At 43.6% G+C, this 13167-nt stretch overlaps 1 protein-coding gene across 8 annotated transcripts in view; it reads right to left on the bottom strand.

Annotated features, from left to right (window-relative positions):
- Positions 1-13167, bottom strand: part of LOC110489094 (glutamate receptor 1) — a 157831-nt gene that overhangs the window by 79062 nt on the left and 65602 nt on the right. For all 8 annotated transcript variants that reach the window (XR_005035968.1, XR_005035967.1, XM_036943242.1 and 5 more), the window contains exon 5: positions 5828-5881. Coding sequence is in view for 6 of the 8 variants with exons in the window: in XM_036943242.1 (XP_036799137.1) it covers positions 5828-5881 (54 nt within the window). In the remaining 2 variants the exon portion in view is untranslated. The remainder of the gene's footprint in view (positions 1-5827; positions 5882-13167) is intronic.

Genomic DNA, 13167 nt, shown 5'->3' with positions numbered 1-13167 from the left:
TATCTCTGGGAAATGTCAACGAACCACTGAGCAAGCTTTTTCTTTTCTAATAATTTTACATTTAATTTGTCTCGTCTCGTGTTAATTTAGCTTTTTGTCAAATCCTCAAAACTCGCTTCGAGAAGCAGCACCGAACTGTCAACAGAGCTCACTGCTTATTATTGGATGTATTATGTTACGAAATAAGACTCTTTAGATATAATGAAAGAACCCACTGAACGATTCAGGACATGAAGAATCATATTTGTCTTGTAAAATGTATTTTTCTAACAAAAGGAAGTCACATTTGACCATATTGTATGTCTTATTGCACTTTCAATATCATGTTGCCTCTAGAGAGATACCCAGCCACGTCACCCATGATATAAGTCAGTATACAACGTCCATCCATGCCTGAGGACGTCGGGTGATGACGTGGAAACCGGATACTAGGGGCAACAGTGAGTGCTGTTAGCTTCAAGTAGGTTTTAGTTTTGGTGTTGTGGACGTGGATGGTGGATGGGCATTAGCATAAGGGTTCTGGTTCAATTTCAGCCATAAAAATGTGTTTTTTAGATTTTTATTTTAAGCCTATGCCAAACCTTAACCCGTACCTTAACCGTTAGGAGTTAATGCCTAAGCCTAAATATTTGTAGTTAATACCTAAACTTAACCTTATGAAATTTGACATTTGCAACAACTTCAAAATTTGACATTGGAGAAAAATATATGAATGTCGTGAGACTAAGACTAGATGCAATACCTTGGGATGTACCAGACAAATTACACAGAACAACATCTGTAGAATCCACATAGGATAGAAATATGGAGATGGGGAGAGAGAAAGAGATGGGGAGAGAGAGAGAGATGGGGAGAGAGAGAGCTAGAGAGAGAGATACAGAAAGAGATACATGGAGAGAGAGAGAAATGGAGATAAACATGAGAGGGAGAGAGACATTGAGATAGAGAGATATGGAGAGAGAGACAGAGGATAGAGAGAGAGCAAGAGAAAGAGGAAAATAGAGAGAGAGAGAAAGAGATAAATGGAGAGAGAGATGGCGAGATGGAGAGAGAGAGAGTGAGAGATAGTAGAGTAGAGAAATATAGATAGATACAGTAGAGAGATAAGAGAGAAAGAGATATATAGAGAGAGATAAATATACCTGACCACTGTGACAGACCCAAAATTAAGGAAAGCTCTGACTACAGTGAGGAAAAAAAGTATTTGATCCCCTGCTGATTTTGTACGTTTGCCCACTCACAAAGAAATGATCCGCCTATAATTTTAATGGTAGGTTTATTTGAACAGTGAGAGACAGAATAACAACAACAAAATCAAGAAAAACGCATGTCAAAAATGTTATAAATTGATTTGCATTTTAAGTATTTGACCACCTCTCAATCAGAAAGATTTCTGACTCCCAGGTGTCTTTTATACAGGTAACGAGCTGAGATTAGGAGCACACTCTTAAAGGGAGTGCTCCTAATCTCAGTTTGTAACCTGTATAAAAGACACCTGTCCACAGAAGCAATCAATCAATCAGATTCCAAACTCTCCACCATGGCCAAGACCAAAGAGCTCCAAGGCTGGAATGGGCTACAAGACCATCGCTAAGCAGCTTGGTGAGAAGGTGACAACAGTTGGTGCGATTATTCGCAAATGGAAGAAACACAAAAGAACTGTCAATCTCCCTCGGCCTGGGGCTCCATGCAAGATCTCACCTCGTGGAGTTGCAATGATCATGAGAACGGTGAGGAATCAGCCCAGAACTACACGGGAGGATCTTGTCAATGATCTCAAGGCAGCTGGGACCATAGTCACCAAGAAAACAATTGGTAACACACTACGTCGTGAAGGACTGAAATCCTGCAGCGCCCGCAAGGTCCCCCTGCTCAAGAAAGCACATATACATGCCAGTCTGAAGTTTGCCAATGAAGATCTGAATGATTCAGAGGACAACTGGGTGAAAGTGCTGTGGACAGATGACACCAAAATTGAGCTCTTTGGCATCAACTCAACTGGAGGAGGAGGAATGCTGCCTATGACCCCAAGAACACCATCCCCACTGTCAAACATGGAGGTGGAAACATTATGCTTTGGGGGTGTTTTTCTGCTAAGGGGACAGAACAACTTCACAACTTCATGGGTCGTGGATGGGTATTCCAGCATGACAATGACCCAAAACACATATCAAAGGCAACAAAGGAGTGGCTCAAGAAGAAGCACATTAAGGTCCTGTAGTGGCCTAGCCAGTCTCCAGACCTTAATCCCATAGAAAATCTGTGGAGGGAGCTGAAAGTTTGAGTTGCCAAAAGTCAGCCTCGAAACCTTAGTGACTTGGAGAAGATCTGCAAAGCGGAGTGGGACAAAATCCCTCCTGAGATGTGTGCAAACCTGGTGGCCAACTACAAGAAACGTCTGACCCTTGGGATTGCCAACAAGGGTTTTGCCACCAAATACTAAGTCATGTTTTGCAGAGGGGTCAAATACTTATTTCCCTCATTAAAATGCAAATCAATTTATAACATTTTTGACATGCGTTTTTCTGGATTTTTTTGTTGTTATTCTGTCTCTCACTGTTCAAATAAACCTACCATTAAAATTATAGATGGATCATTTCTATGTCAGTGGGCAAACGTACAAAATCAGCAGGGGATCAAATACTTTTTCCCCTCACTGTATGTACAGATACTGTAGGCCAGGGGTGTCAAACTCAAATACCCAGTGGGCCAAAATGTAAAACCTGAACAAAGTCACGGGCCAACATTGAACAAATTAACCTTTTAATATGGACCCAAACAAGTTTTGCTTTAACATTGAATATGGAACAAGCATCGCTTATTACCATACAATATATAATTTAATAGTGGAGACATGCAAAATCGAATTTCAAATGAAAAAACACATCAATGGCATTCATTTATTAAATAAATAAAATTTAAATAAAAATTGTATGCCTCTTTTCTATTTGCAGCCTTCTGATTTAAATACCAAAATAAACTTTTTCCACTGGCTAATAATTTTACAAATAAAATGATAATAAATCAATCAACCATTCAAGCCCATGCCTTGTAGCAAGAAAAAGTGCATAAAGAAAATGTTAATTATTGCACACTGGTCTAATCTGATTTGCCCAAGCCAGATACCTGGCATCTCTTCTTGGATGCTAGTTCATTAATGTCTGGGCTCAAGCTCTGAGCTGAAATCCTCAGTATCGAGCGAAGATGTTCATCAGTCAGACGTCTCCTGTGAGTTGTTTTGGTCATCTTCATCGAGGAGAAAAGTTGCTCGCATAGATAAGTGCTGCCGAACATGGAGAGCATCTGAGCAGCTGGGGGGCGAAGCTGAGGCATTGTGTCAGGGATGAACCGTGGAAACTGTGCGGCGCCCACAGCATCATACTTTGACTTCAGCGTGTCGTTGCACTGGAGTTCAATCAGCTCCATTTGGATGTTGGTTGGTGCATTTTCCACATCAACTGCGAAGGGATTACTAAGCAGTTCAAACTTGCATTTCTGGGCATCGAAGTCGGCAAATCGCCGGCTAAACTCAGCGGCGAGAACACTGAGTTTTTCAGCAAACTGTGCGCATGGGAACACGGCGGTAGAGATCTGCGCTTTCATGGATTGGCAGCAGGGAAAATGGCAAGGGTTTCCTTGCAGCATCTGATTCTCCCACAGGCACAGTTTAGTTTTGAAGGCCCTCACTGCAGCGTACATGTCTGTGATGATGCGCCCCCGCCCCTGAAGCTGCAGGTTCAGCGCATCGAGATGGCTCGAGATATCACAGAGAAAGGCCAGCTCACACAGGAACTTTTGCTCCCGGAGCTCCGCTGTATCCTTCCCTTTGGTTTCCAGGAATTGACATATTTCCTCACGCAGCTCGAAACATCTGTTCAGTACTTTTCCTCTGCTTAGCCATCTCACCTCTGTGTGATACGGCACGTCTGCGTATTCCGAACCACACTCCTCCAGAAAAGATTTAAACTGGCGGTGATTTAGACCTTTGGCTCTTATAAAGTTAACTACCTGTGTTACTGTGGTCATAACATGTTCCATCTTTAGGGCTTTGGGACACAGTGCTTCCTGATGTATGATGCAGTGGTAAACAGTTAGCTCACCTGCACAGTTCTCTTCCCGCATCTTCTCCCGAACCATGCCCACCAGTCCACTCTTTTTACCGCACATCGCTGGCGCACCATCTGTCGTTAATCCAACGAGTTTATCCCACGGCAGCTTTATTTCAGTTACACATTTGGAAACCTCCTCAAAGATTTCCTTTCCTGTGGTTGTGCCATGCATTGATTTGAATCCTAATAGCTCCTCCGTAACACACAGATTTGAGTCCACTCCACGGATGAAGACTGACAGCTGAGCAGTATCAGATGCGTCGCAGCTCTCATCCACAGCGAGGGAGAATGCAACAAAATCTTTTCCCCTTTCCATCAGCTGGTCATACAGATTGGTGGCAAGATCACATGTGCGATCAGCTACTGTGTTCCTGCTCAGGCTCACGTTTGAAAATGCTTGTTTTTTCTCTGGGCATACGAGGTCACAAACCTTCATCATGCACTTTTTCATGAACTCTCCCTCATTAAAGGGCCGGGCTGATTTTGCGATCTCTGCTGCCACTATATAACTAGCCTTTACAGCAGCCTCGCTTTGTGATGTGGCTTTTTTAAACATATTCTGTTGTGAAACCAAACTTCTTTTCATCTCCTCTACTTTCTGGCTCCTTTGAGTCATGTCCAGGTCCTTGTATTTGTCATGGTGTTTCGTTTCATAGTGTCGTCTAATGTTGTACTCCTTACTTACAGCCACGTTGACTCCACAAACAAGACAAACAGGTTTGTCTTTTACATATGTAAACAGATATTCTGCCTCCCACTTGTCCAGAAAGCCAGCTCTAGTAGTAATTTGGTATTGTCTCGCGGGCCAAATATAATTACCCCGCGGGCCAAATTTCTCTCAAGAGAAGACAGGCTATGTGCACACTGCCTACAAAATGAGGTGGAAACTAAGCTGCACTTCCTAACCTCCTTTTGTGAGTGTAATGTTAACTGTCATTTTGAATTGTTTATTTCCCTTATTTCCCCCTTTTAGTTTATTATCTATTTCACTTGCTTTGGCAATGTTAACATAATGTATGATTCCCATGCAAATAAAGCCCTTTGAATTTAATTTAATAGATATATACATATATATATAGAGAGAGAGAGCAAGAGATAGATACTGCAGAGAGATATAGAGAGAGCGATACAGTAGAGAGATATAGAGAGAGATACAGTAGAGAGAGAGAGAGAGAGAGATACAGTAGAGAGAGTGAGAGGGAGAGACAGAGAGTTACAGTATTGAGATAGTAGAGAAATGTGTATAGAGGGAGAGAGAGGGAGAGAGAGCGAGAGATACAGTAGAGGGAGAGAGCAAGAGAGATATATGTATAGAGAGGGAGAGAGAGAGAGAGAGAGATACAGTAGAGCGATATAGAGAGAAATACAGTAGAGAGAGAGAGCAAAAGAGATATATGTATAGAGGGAGAGAGAGAGAGAGATACAGTAGAGAGAGCGAGAGAGAGAGACAGAGAGTTACAGTATTGAGATAGTAGAGAAATGTGTATAGAGGGAGAGAGAGGGAGAGAGAGCGAGAGATACAGTAGAGAGAGAGAGAGCAAGAGAGATATATGTATAGAGAGGGAGAGAGAGAGGGAGATACAGTAGAGAGAGAGAGAGAGAGATGTATAGAGAGGGAGAGAGAGAGCGAGATACAGTCGAAAGAGAGAGAGAGAGAGAGAGAGAGAGAGAGAGAGAGAGAGAGAGAGAGAGAGAGAGAGAGAAAAAAAAAATCTTACCAGGTTGGCCAGGATGTAGTGGTAACTCTTAGCATTCTTCCCGTGTTCAACGATCTGGAACACAGAGAAAAACTTGACTTTAGGATGGACATGACTGGGGAGGGGCTTGTGTGTGTGCGTGTGTGTTCAGTACACTGTACCAATGTAATGACCTTGGCCAGGGCAGAAGAGACACCAACTAGGGTAAGACATTGTAACAGCAGTGACTCTCAAATATGAATATTCAGTATAATCATTCCTGTAGTCTCATCCCATGAATACAAATATACATCAGAAAATCCATTCAAATATGACTTCATCACACCAAATGTCACATGCATCGGTCAGAAAATCCATTCAAACATGACTTCATCACACCAAATGTCACATGCATCGGTCAGAAAATCCATTCAAACGTTCTGAATCAAATTTCAATTTTTTTGTTGTTGCTCATATTACTTTCTTTGTAACTTCAAAAAACACTCATATTTTGTGAGAACTGGTGTCTCCTTTAACGTCAAACTACGTCAAACATGTCAAACATGTACCTGTGTTGAGAGTCAATGATCTACAAGTCATTTTGCATGCCGAACAACCCCAAGGGAATATCAGTAGTCTAGTCAAAAGACGCACTGTGCCCAGCTTTGCATGCTGACCAATCTGAGGTAGGCGGCCTGTCCCTGATCTGATACGGCACCTTCAGCATTCATATGTTAAAATGGCTTGCGTGAAATGAGGCTTTATTAGTTGTCGTGTCTTTGGCTATGCCGGATTAATTGATATGACATGCTATTCTATAAATCCTTTCTCTGAAATGAATATTACCTGATTGAGCTAATCATGTAAATGTAATTAACTAGAAAGTCGGGGCACCACGAAATAATATTTATAGAGCAGTTATCTTCCGAATAAACTCTTAAAGACCTAGTAATATTTTACATCAATAGCAGTCAATATTAATCGTCACCTTATTTCAGTCTCATCTGAATGTTGTAAAATCTTGGTTATCTTCACGGACAACACAACAGTGGTAGGCTTGATTACAAACAACGACGAGACGGCCTACAGGGAGGAGGTGAGGGCCCTCGGAGTGTGGTGTCAGGAAAATAACCTCACACTCAACGTCAACAAAACTAAGGAGATGATTGTGGACTTCAGGAAACAGCAGAGGGAACACCCACATCCATCCACATCGATGGAACAGTAGTGGAGAGGGTAGTAAGTTTTAAGTTCCTCGGCGTACACATCACAGACAAACTGAATTGGTCCACCCACACAGACAGCATCGTGAAGAAGGCGCAGCAGCGCCTCTTCAACCTCAGGAGGCTGAAGAAATTTGGCTTGTCACCAAAAGCACTCACAAACTTTTACAGATGCACAATCGAGAGCATCCTGGCGGGCTGTATCACCGCCTGGTACGTCAACTGCTCCGCCCACAACCGTAAGGCTCTCCAGAGGGTAGTGAGGTCTGCACAACGCATCACCGGGGGCAAACTACCTGCCCTCCAGGACACCTACACCACCCGATGTCACAGGAAGGCCATAAAGATCATCAAGGACAACAACCACCCGAGCCACTGCCTGTTCACCCCGCTATCATCCAGAAGGCGAGGTCGGTACAGGTGCATCAAAGCTGGGACCGAGAGACTGAAAAACAGCATCTATCTCAAGGCCATCAGACTGTTAAACAGCCACCACTAACATTGAGTGGCTGCTGCCAACACACTGACTCAACTCCAGCCACTTTAATAATGGGAATTGATGGGAAATGATGTAAAATATATCACTAGCCACTTTAAACAATGCTACCTAATTTAATGTTTACATACCCTACATTAGTCATCTCATATGTATACTACTGCATCTTTATGTAATACATGTATCACTAGCGACTTTAACTATGCCACTTTGTTTACATACTCATCTCATATGTATATACTGCACTCAATACCATCTACTGTATCTTGCCTATGCCGCTCTGTACCATCACTCATTCATATATCTTTATGTACATATTCTTTATCCCCTTACACTTGTGTCTATAAGGTAGTAGTTTTGGAATTGTTAGCTAGATTACTTGTTGGTTATTACTGCATTGTCGGAACTAGAAGCACAAGCATTTCGCTACACTCGCATTAACATCTGCTAACCATGTGTATGTGACAAATAAAATTGGATTTGAGCAATGATTTCAGCAATAAAAAACTGGGTTTAATTATTTATTTACTAAATACCTAACTAATCACACAGAATTACATAGACACAGAACGAATCATACCTTAATTACAAATTAAGTCATAAAGGAAAACGTCCCTAGCGGACGGAACAGATATGACAGCTGGTTACACAAAGAAAAGGGGCTGGGTTTGAGTGAAAAAGGGGAAGACTGAGGAACAAAGGGAGAAGCTGTGCTATCGTAAATACAATATCCTATGCATTCTAAATTACCACCCATTTGGAAAAGGAAAATGCAATAAATATTTAATCTGAGCTGCACTTCAATAGGTTGGTGGTAGATGGATGGCCATGTTGCCCAGCAGCGTCCTTTGTCCTTTGAAGAGTGTCTCTGGTGGTGATAGGGAAACGTTGTAGTGTCGTCGTTGGGTGGTAGACGGATACTCTGTCTGTCCTCTCCTAGCCCACGTTTACAGCAGGCTAGGAGGTATCACTTCTGAAGCGAATAAGAGTTCAAAGTTCATACCATTCGCAACCAAAGCTCACACTGAGGTTGGCTTCGTTCTGTAGTTATTATCTGAATCCTTCTGACATCGGACTGTCATTCTAATGTACCCGGATCAGGAGGTTACATTTTCGTCAAGGTCTTATATAGTGGATGGAGAAGGGTGTGTTTCATAGTTTATAGCCCATGTCTCTTCACAGAGGAGGGGCCACTGATTGAGCAGAGCCCTAACCTTATGAAAACCCAAATCTCTCTTCTGGATGCTAAAATGTATGTTTCATTTTTTCACCAATCATTTTATATTTAAACATTTGAATTCCCCAACAATTCCATGTGAATCTGATAACTATAACGTGTAGACTTTCCCAGCCTTCCACAAGCTTCCCAAAATAAGTTGGGTGAATTTTGGCCCATTCCTCCTGACAAAGCTGGTGTAACTGAGTCAGGTTGTAGGCCTCCTTGCTCGCACATGCTTTTTCAGTTCTGCCCACACATTTTCTATAGGACTGAGGTCAGGGCGTTGTGATGGCCACTCCAAGACCTTGACTTTGTTGTCCTTAAGACATTTTGCCACAACTTTGGAAGTATGCTTGGGGTCATTGTCCATTTGGAAGACCCATTTGCGACCAAGCTTTAACTTCCTGACTGATGTCTTGAGATGTTGCTTCAATATATCCACATAATTTTCCCTCTTCGTGATGCCATCTATTTTGTGAAGTGCACCAGTCCCTCCGGTAGCAAAGCACCCCCACAACATGATGCTACCACCCCCGTGCTTAACGGTTGGGATCGTGTTCTTCGGCTTGCAAGCCTCTCCCTTTTTCCTCCAAACATAAAAATGGTCATTATGGCCAAACAGTTCTATTTTTGTTTCATCCGACCAGAGGACATTTCTCTAAAAAGTACAATCTTTGTCCCCATGTGCAGTTGCAAACCGCTTTTTTATGGAGGTTTTGGAGCAGTGGCTTCTTCCTTGCTGAGCGGCCTTTCAGGTTATGTCGATATAGGACTCGTTTTACTGTGGATATAGATGCTTTTGTACCTGCTTCCTCCAGCATCTTCACAAGATCCTTTGCTGTTGTTCTGGGATTGATTTGCACTTTCCGCACCAAAGTACGTTCATCTCTAGGAGACAGAACGCTTCTCCTTCCTGAGCGGTATGATGGCTGCGTGGTCCCATGGTGTTTATACTCATGCACTATTTTTTGTACAGATGAACATGGTACCTTCAGGAGTTTGGAAATTACTCCCAAGGATGAACCAGACTTGTGGAGGTCTACAATTTTTTTTCTGAAGTCTTGGCTGATTTCTTTAGATTTTCCCATGATGCCAAGCAAAGAGGCACTGAGTTTGAAGGTAGGTCTTGAAATACATCCACAGGTACACCTCCAATTGACTCAAATGATGTCAATTAGCCTATCAGAAGCTTCTAAAGCCATTACATCATTTTCTGGAACTTTCCAAGCTGTTTAAAGGCACAGTCAACGTAGTGTATGTTAACCTCTGACCCACTGGAATTATGATTCAGTGAATTATAAGTTAAATAATCTGTCTGTAAACAATTGTTGGAAAAATTACTTGTGTCAAAGTAGATGCACAAAGTAGATGTCCTAACCGACTTGGAAAACTTTGTTTGTTAAGAAGAAATTTGTGGAGTGGTTGAAAAACAAGTTTTTATGACTCTAAGTGTATTAAAACTTCCGACTTGAAAATTGTGTTTTACTGGCATTAACTCCGCAATGGTTTGTTGGATAAAGCCTATGGGAAAATTTCGTTTTTGTTGGGTTTTTGGATAAACGCCATAAATAAGGTCTGTGGTTAACATAGGATTAGGAGATCTTGTACATTTTGTTCTGTGAGATAATCTTCATCAACTAATGTCTCTTTTTGTGAATTTTGAATAATTTATGTCATCAAAATAAGCACATAAATCACATAAAGGCTTTTAATTCATAAAGGTCATGTTAACTAACTAACTAGTTATGGTAGTTTTGCTTTAAACCAGGGATGGGCAACTTAGTCTTCGGGGGCCGGAGTGCTGTCGTACTTTAAACCAAGTATGGAAAATCCAGTCCTCGGGGGCAGGAGTGCTGTCGTACTTTAAACCAAGTATGGAAAATCCAGTCCTCGGGGGCAGGAGTGCTGTCGTACTTTAAACCAAGTATGGAAAATCCAGTCCTCGGGGGCAGGAGTGCTGTCGTACTTTAAACCAAGTATGGAAAATCCAGTCCTCGGGGGCCGGAGTGCTGTCGTACTTTAAACCAAGTATGGAAAATCCAGTCCTCGGGGGCAGGAGTGCTGTCGTACTTTAAACCAAGTATGGAAAATCTAGTCCTCGGGGGCCGGAGTGCTGTCGTACTTTAAACCAAGTATGGAAAATCCAGTCCTCGGGGGCCGGAGTGCTGTCGTACTTTAAACCAAGTATGGAAAATCCAGTCCTCGGGGGCAGGAGTGCTGTCGTACTTTAAACCAAGTATGGAAAATCTAGTCCTCGGGGGCCGGAGTGCTGTCGTACTTTAAACCAAGTATGGAAAATCCAGTCCTCGGGGGCCGGAGTGCTGTCGTACTTTAAACCAAGTATGGAAAATCCAGTCCTCGGGGGCAGGAGTGCTGTCGTACTTTAAACCAAGTATGGAAAATCCAGTCCTCGGGGGCAGGAGTGCTGTCGTACTTTAAACCAAGTATGGAAAATCTAGTCCTCGGGGGCCGGAGTGCTGTCGTACTTTAAACCAAGTATGGAAAATCCAGTCCTCGGGGGCCGGAGTGCTGTCGTACTTTAAACCAAGTATGGAAAATCCAGTCCTCGGGGGCAGGAGTGCTGTCGTACTTTAAACCAAGTATGGAAAATCCAGTCCTCGGGGGCAGGAGTGCTGTCGTACCGTAAAGCAGGTATGGGAAACTCCAGTCCTCGAGGGCCAGAGTGCTGTCATACCGTAAAGCAGGTATGGGAAACTCCAGTCCTCGGGGGCCAGAGTGCTGTCATACCGTAAAGCAGGTATGGGAAACTCCAGTCCTCGAGGGCCAGAGTGCTGTCATACCGTAAAGCAGGTATGGGAAACTCCAGTCCTCGGGGGCCAGAGTGCTGTCATACCGTAAAGCAGGTATGGGAAACTCCAGTCCTCGGGGGCCAGAGTGCTGTCACTCTTTATCCCTAGCAAACACAGCTGATTAAACTAATTGCATTCCAATCTAAAGATTAGTTGATTATTGGAGTCAGGTGTGTTAGCTGGGGCTGGGGCAAAACAATCAGTGTATATGATCATTTTTAGATATACAGGGTAAAGTTGATGATTTCATAATGACGAATCACGTTTGCGAGGCACGCTGCATGGGCTAAAATGGTGAGAAAAGAAGCTCACGTTGGGTGAAATCCAACATTGTGCATTAAATTCATTAGCTATGTCATATTTAATTTGTAAACAATAGATAATGATATATTACTACCTCAAACAGGCTACATTCCCACCCTAATCTGATAGTGGTAGTGGTGTGGTAGATGTCTAGTCTCTTTTATGGCTCTAATCTGATAGTGGTAGTGGGGTGGTAGATGCCTAGTCTCCTTTATGACTCTAATCTGATAGTGGTAGTGGTGTGGTAGATGCCTAGTCTCCCTTATGTGTCACACCCTGACCATAGTTTACTTTGTATGTTTCTATGTTTTGGTTGGTCAGGGTGTGATCTGAGTGGGCATTCTATGTTACATGTCTAGTTTGTCCAGTTCTATGTTCGGCCTGATATGGTTCTCAATCAGAGGCAGGTGTTCGTCATTGTCTCTGATTGGGAACCATATTTAGGTAGCCTGGGTTTCACTGTGTGTTTGTGGGTGATTGTTCCTGTCTATGTGTTTTCACCAGATAGGCTGTTTAGGTTTTCGGTCCGTTCATTACGTCCTTTATTTTGTAGTGTTTGTATTGATTCGTGTTTTACGTTTGTTTATTAAAACATGGATCGAAATCTACACGCTGCATTTTGGTCCGACTCTCCTTCTCATACAGAAAACCGTCACAGAATCACCCACCACCAACGGACCAAGCAGCGTGTCAACAGGCAGCAACAGCAGCGTAAAGAGGAATGGACGTTATGGACAGCAGGAGTATGGACTATACTACTTGGGAGGAGATCGACAGGTGGGCAGCCGACCCAGGGAGAGTGCCGGAGCCCACCTGGGATTTGCTGGAGCAGTGCGAGGAAGGTTATCGTAGAATGGAGGCGGTGAAATCAGAGAGGCGGTGGTATGAGAAGGCAGCACGGCGACGCGGATGGAAGCCTGAGAGGCAGCCCCAAAAATTTCTTGGGGGGGGGCTAACAGGGAGTATGGCTACGCCAGGTAGGAGACCTGGGCAGACTCCCTGTGCTTACCGGGGGGCTAGAGAGACCGGACAGGCACCGTGTTATGCAGTGGTGCGCACGGTGTCTCCAGTGCAGGTGCATAGCCCGGTGCGGTATATTCCAGCTCCGCGTGTCGGCCGGGCTAGATTGAGCGTCGAGCCTAATGCCATGAAGCCGGCTCTACGCAGCTGGTCCCCAGTGCGTCTCCTTGGGCCGGCTTACATGGCACCAGCCTTGCGCTCGGTGTCTCCGGTTCGCCTGCATAGCCCAGTGCGGGCTATTCCACCTCGCCGCACTGGCAGGGCGACCGTGAGCATTCAACCAGGTAAGGTTGGGCAGGCTCGGAGCTCAA

The sequence above is a fragment of the Oncorhynchus mykiss genome, chromosome 14 (genome assembly GCF_013265735.2).
Source record: "Oncorhynchus mykiss isolate Arlee chromosome 14, USDA_OmykA_1.1, whole genome shotgun sequence".
Taxonomy (NCBI): domain Eukaryota; kingdom Metazoa; phylum Chordata; class Actinopteri; order Salmoniformes; family Salmonidae; genus Oncorhynchus; species Oncorhynchus mykiss.
Note: the sequence above shows the minus strand (reverse complement) of the source record. Positions and strands in the feature narration are given on the sequence as shown.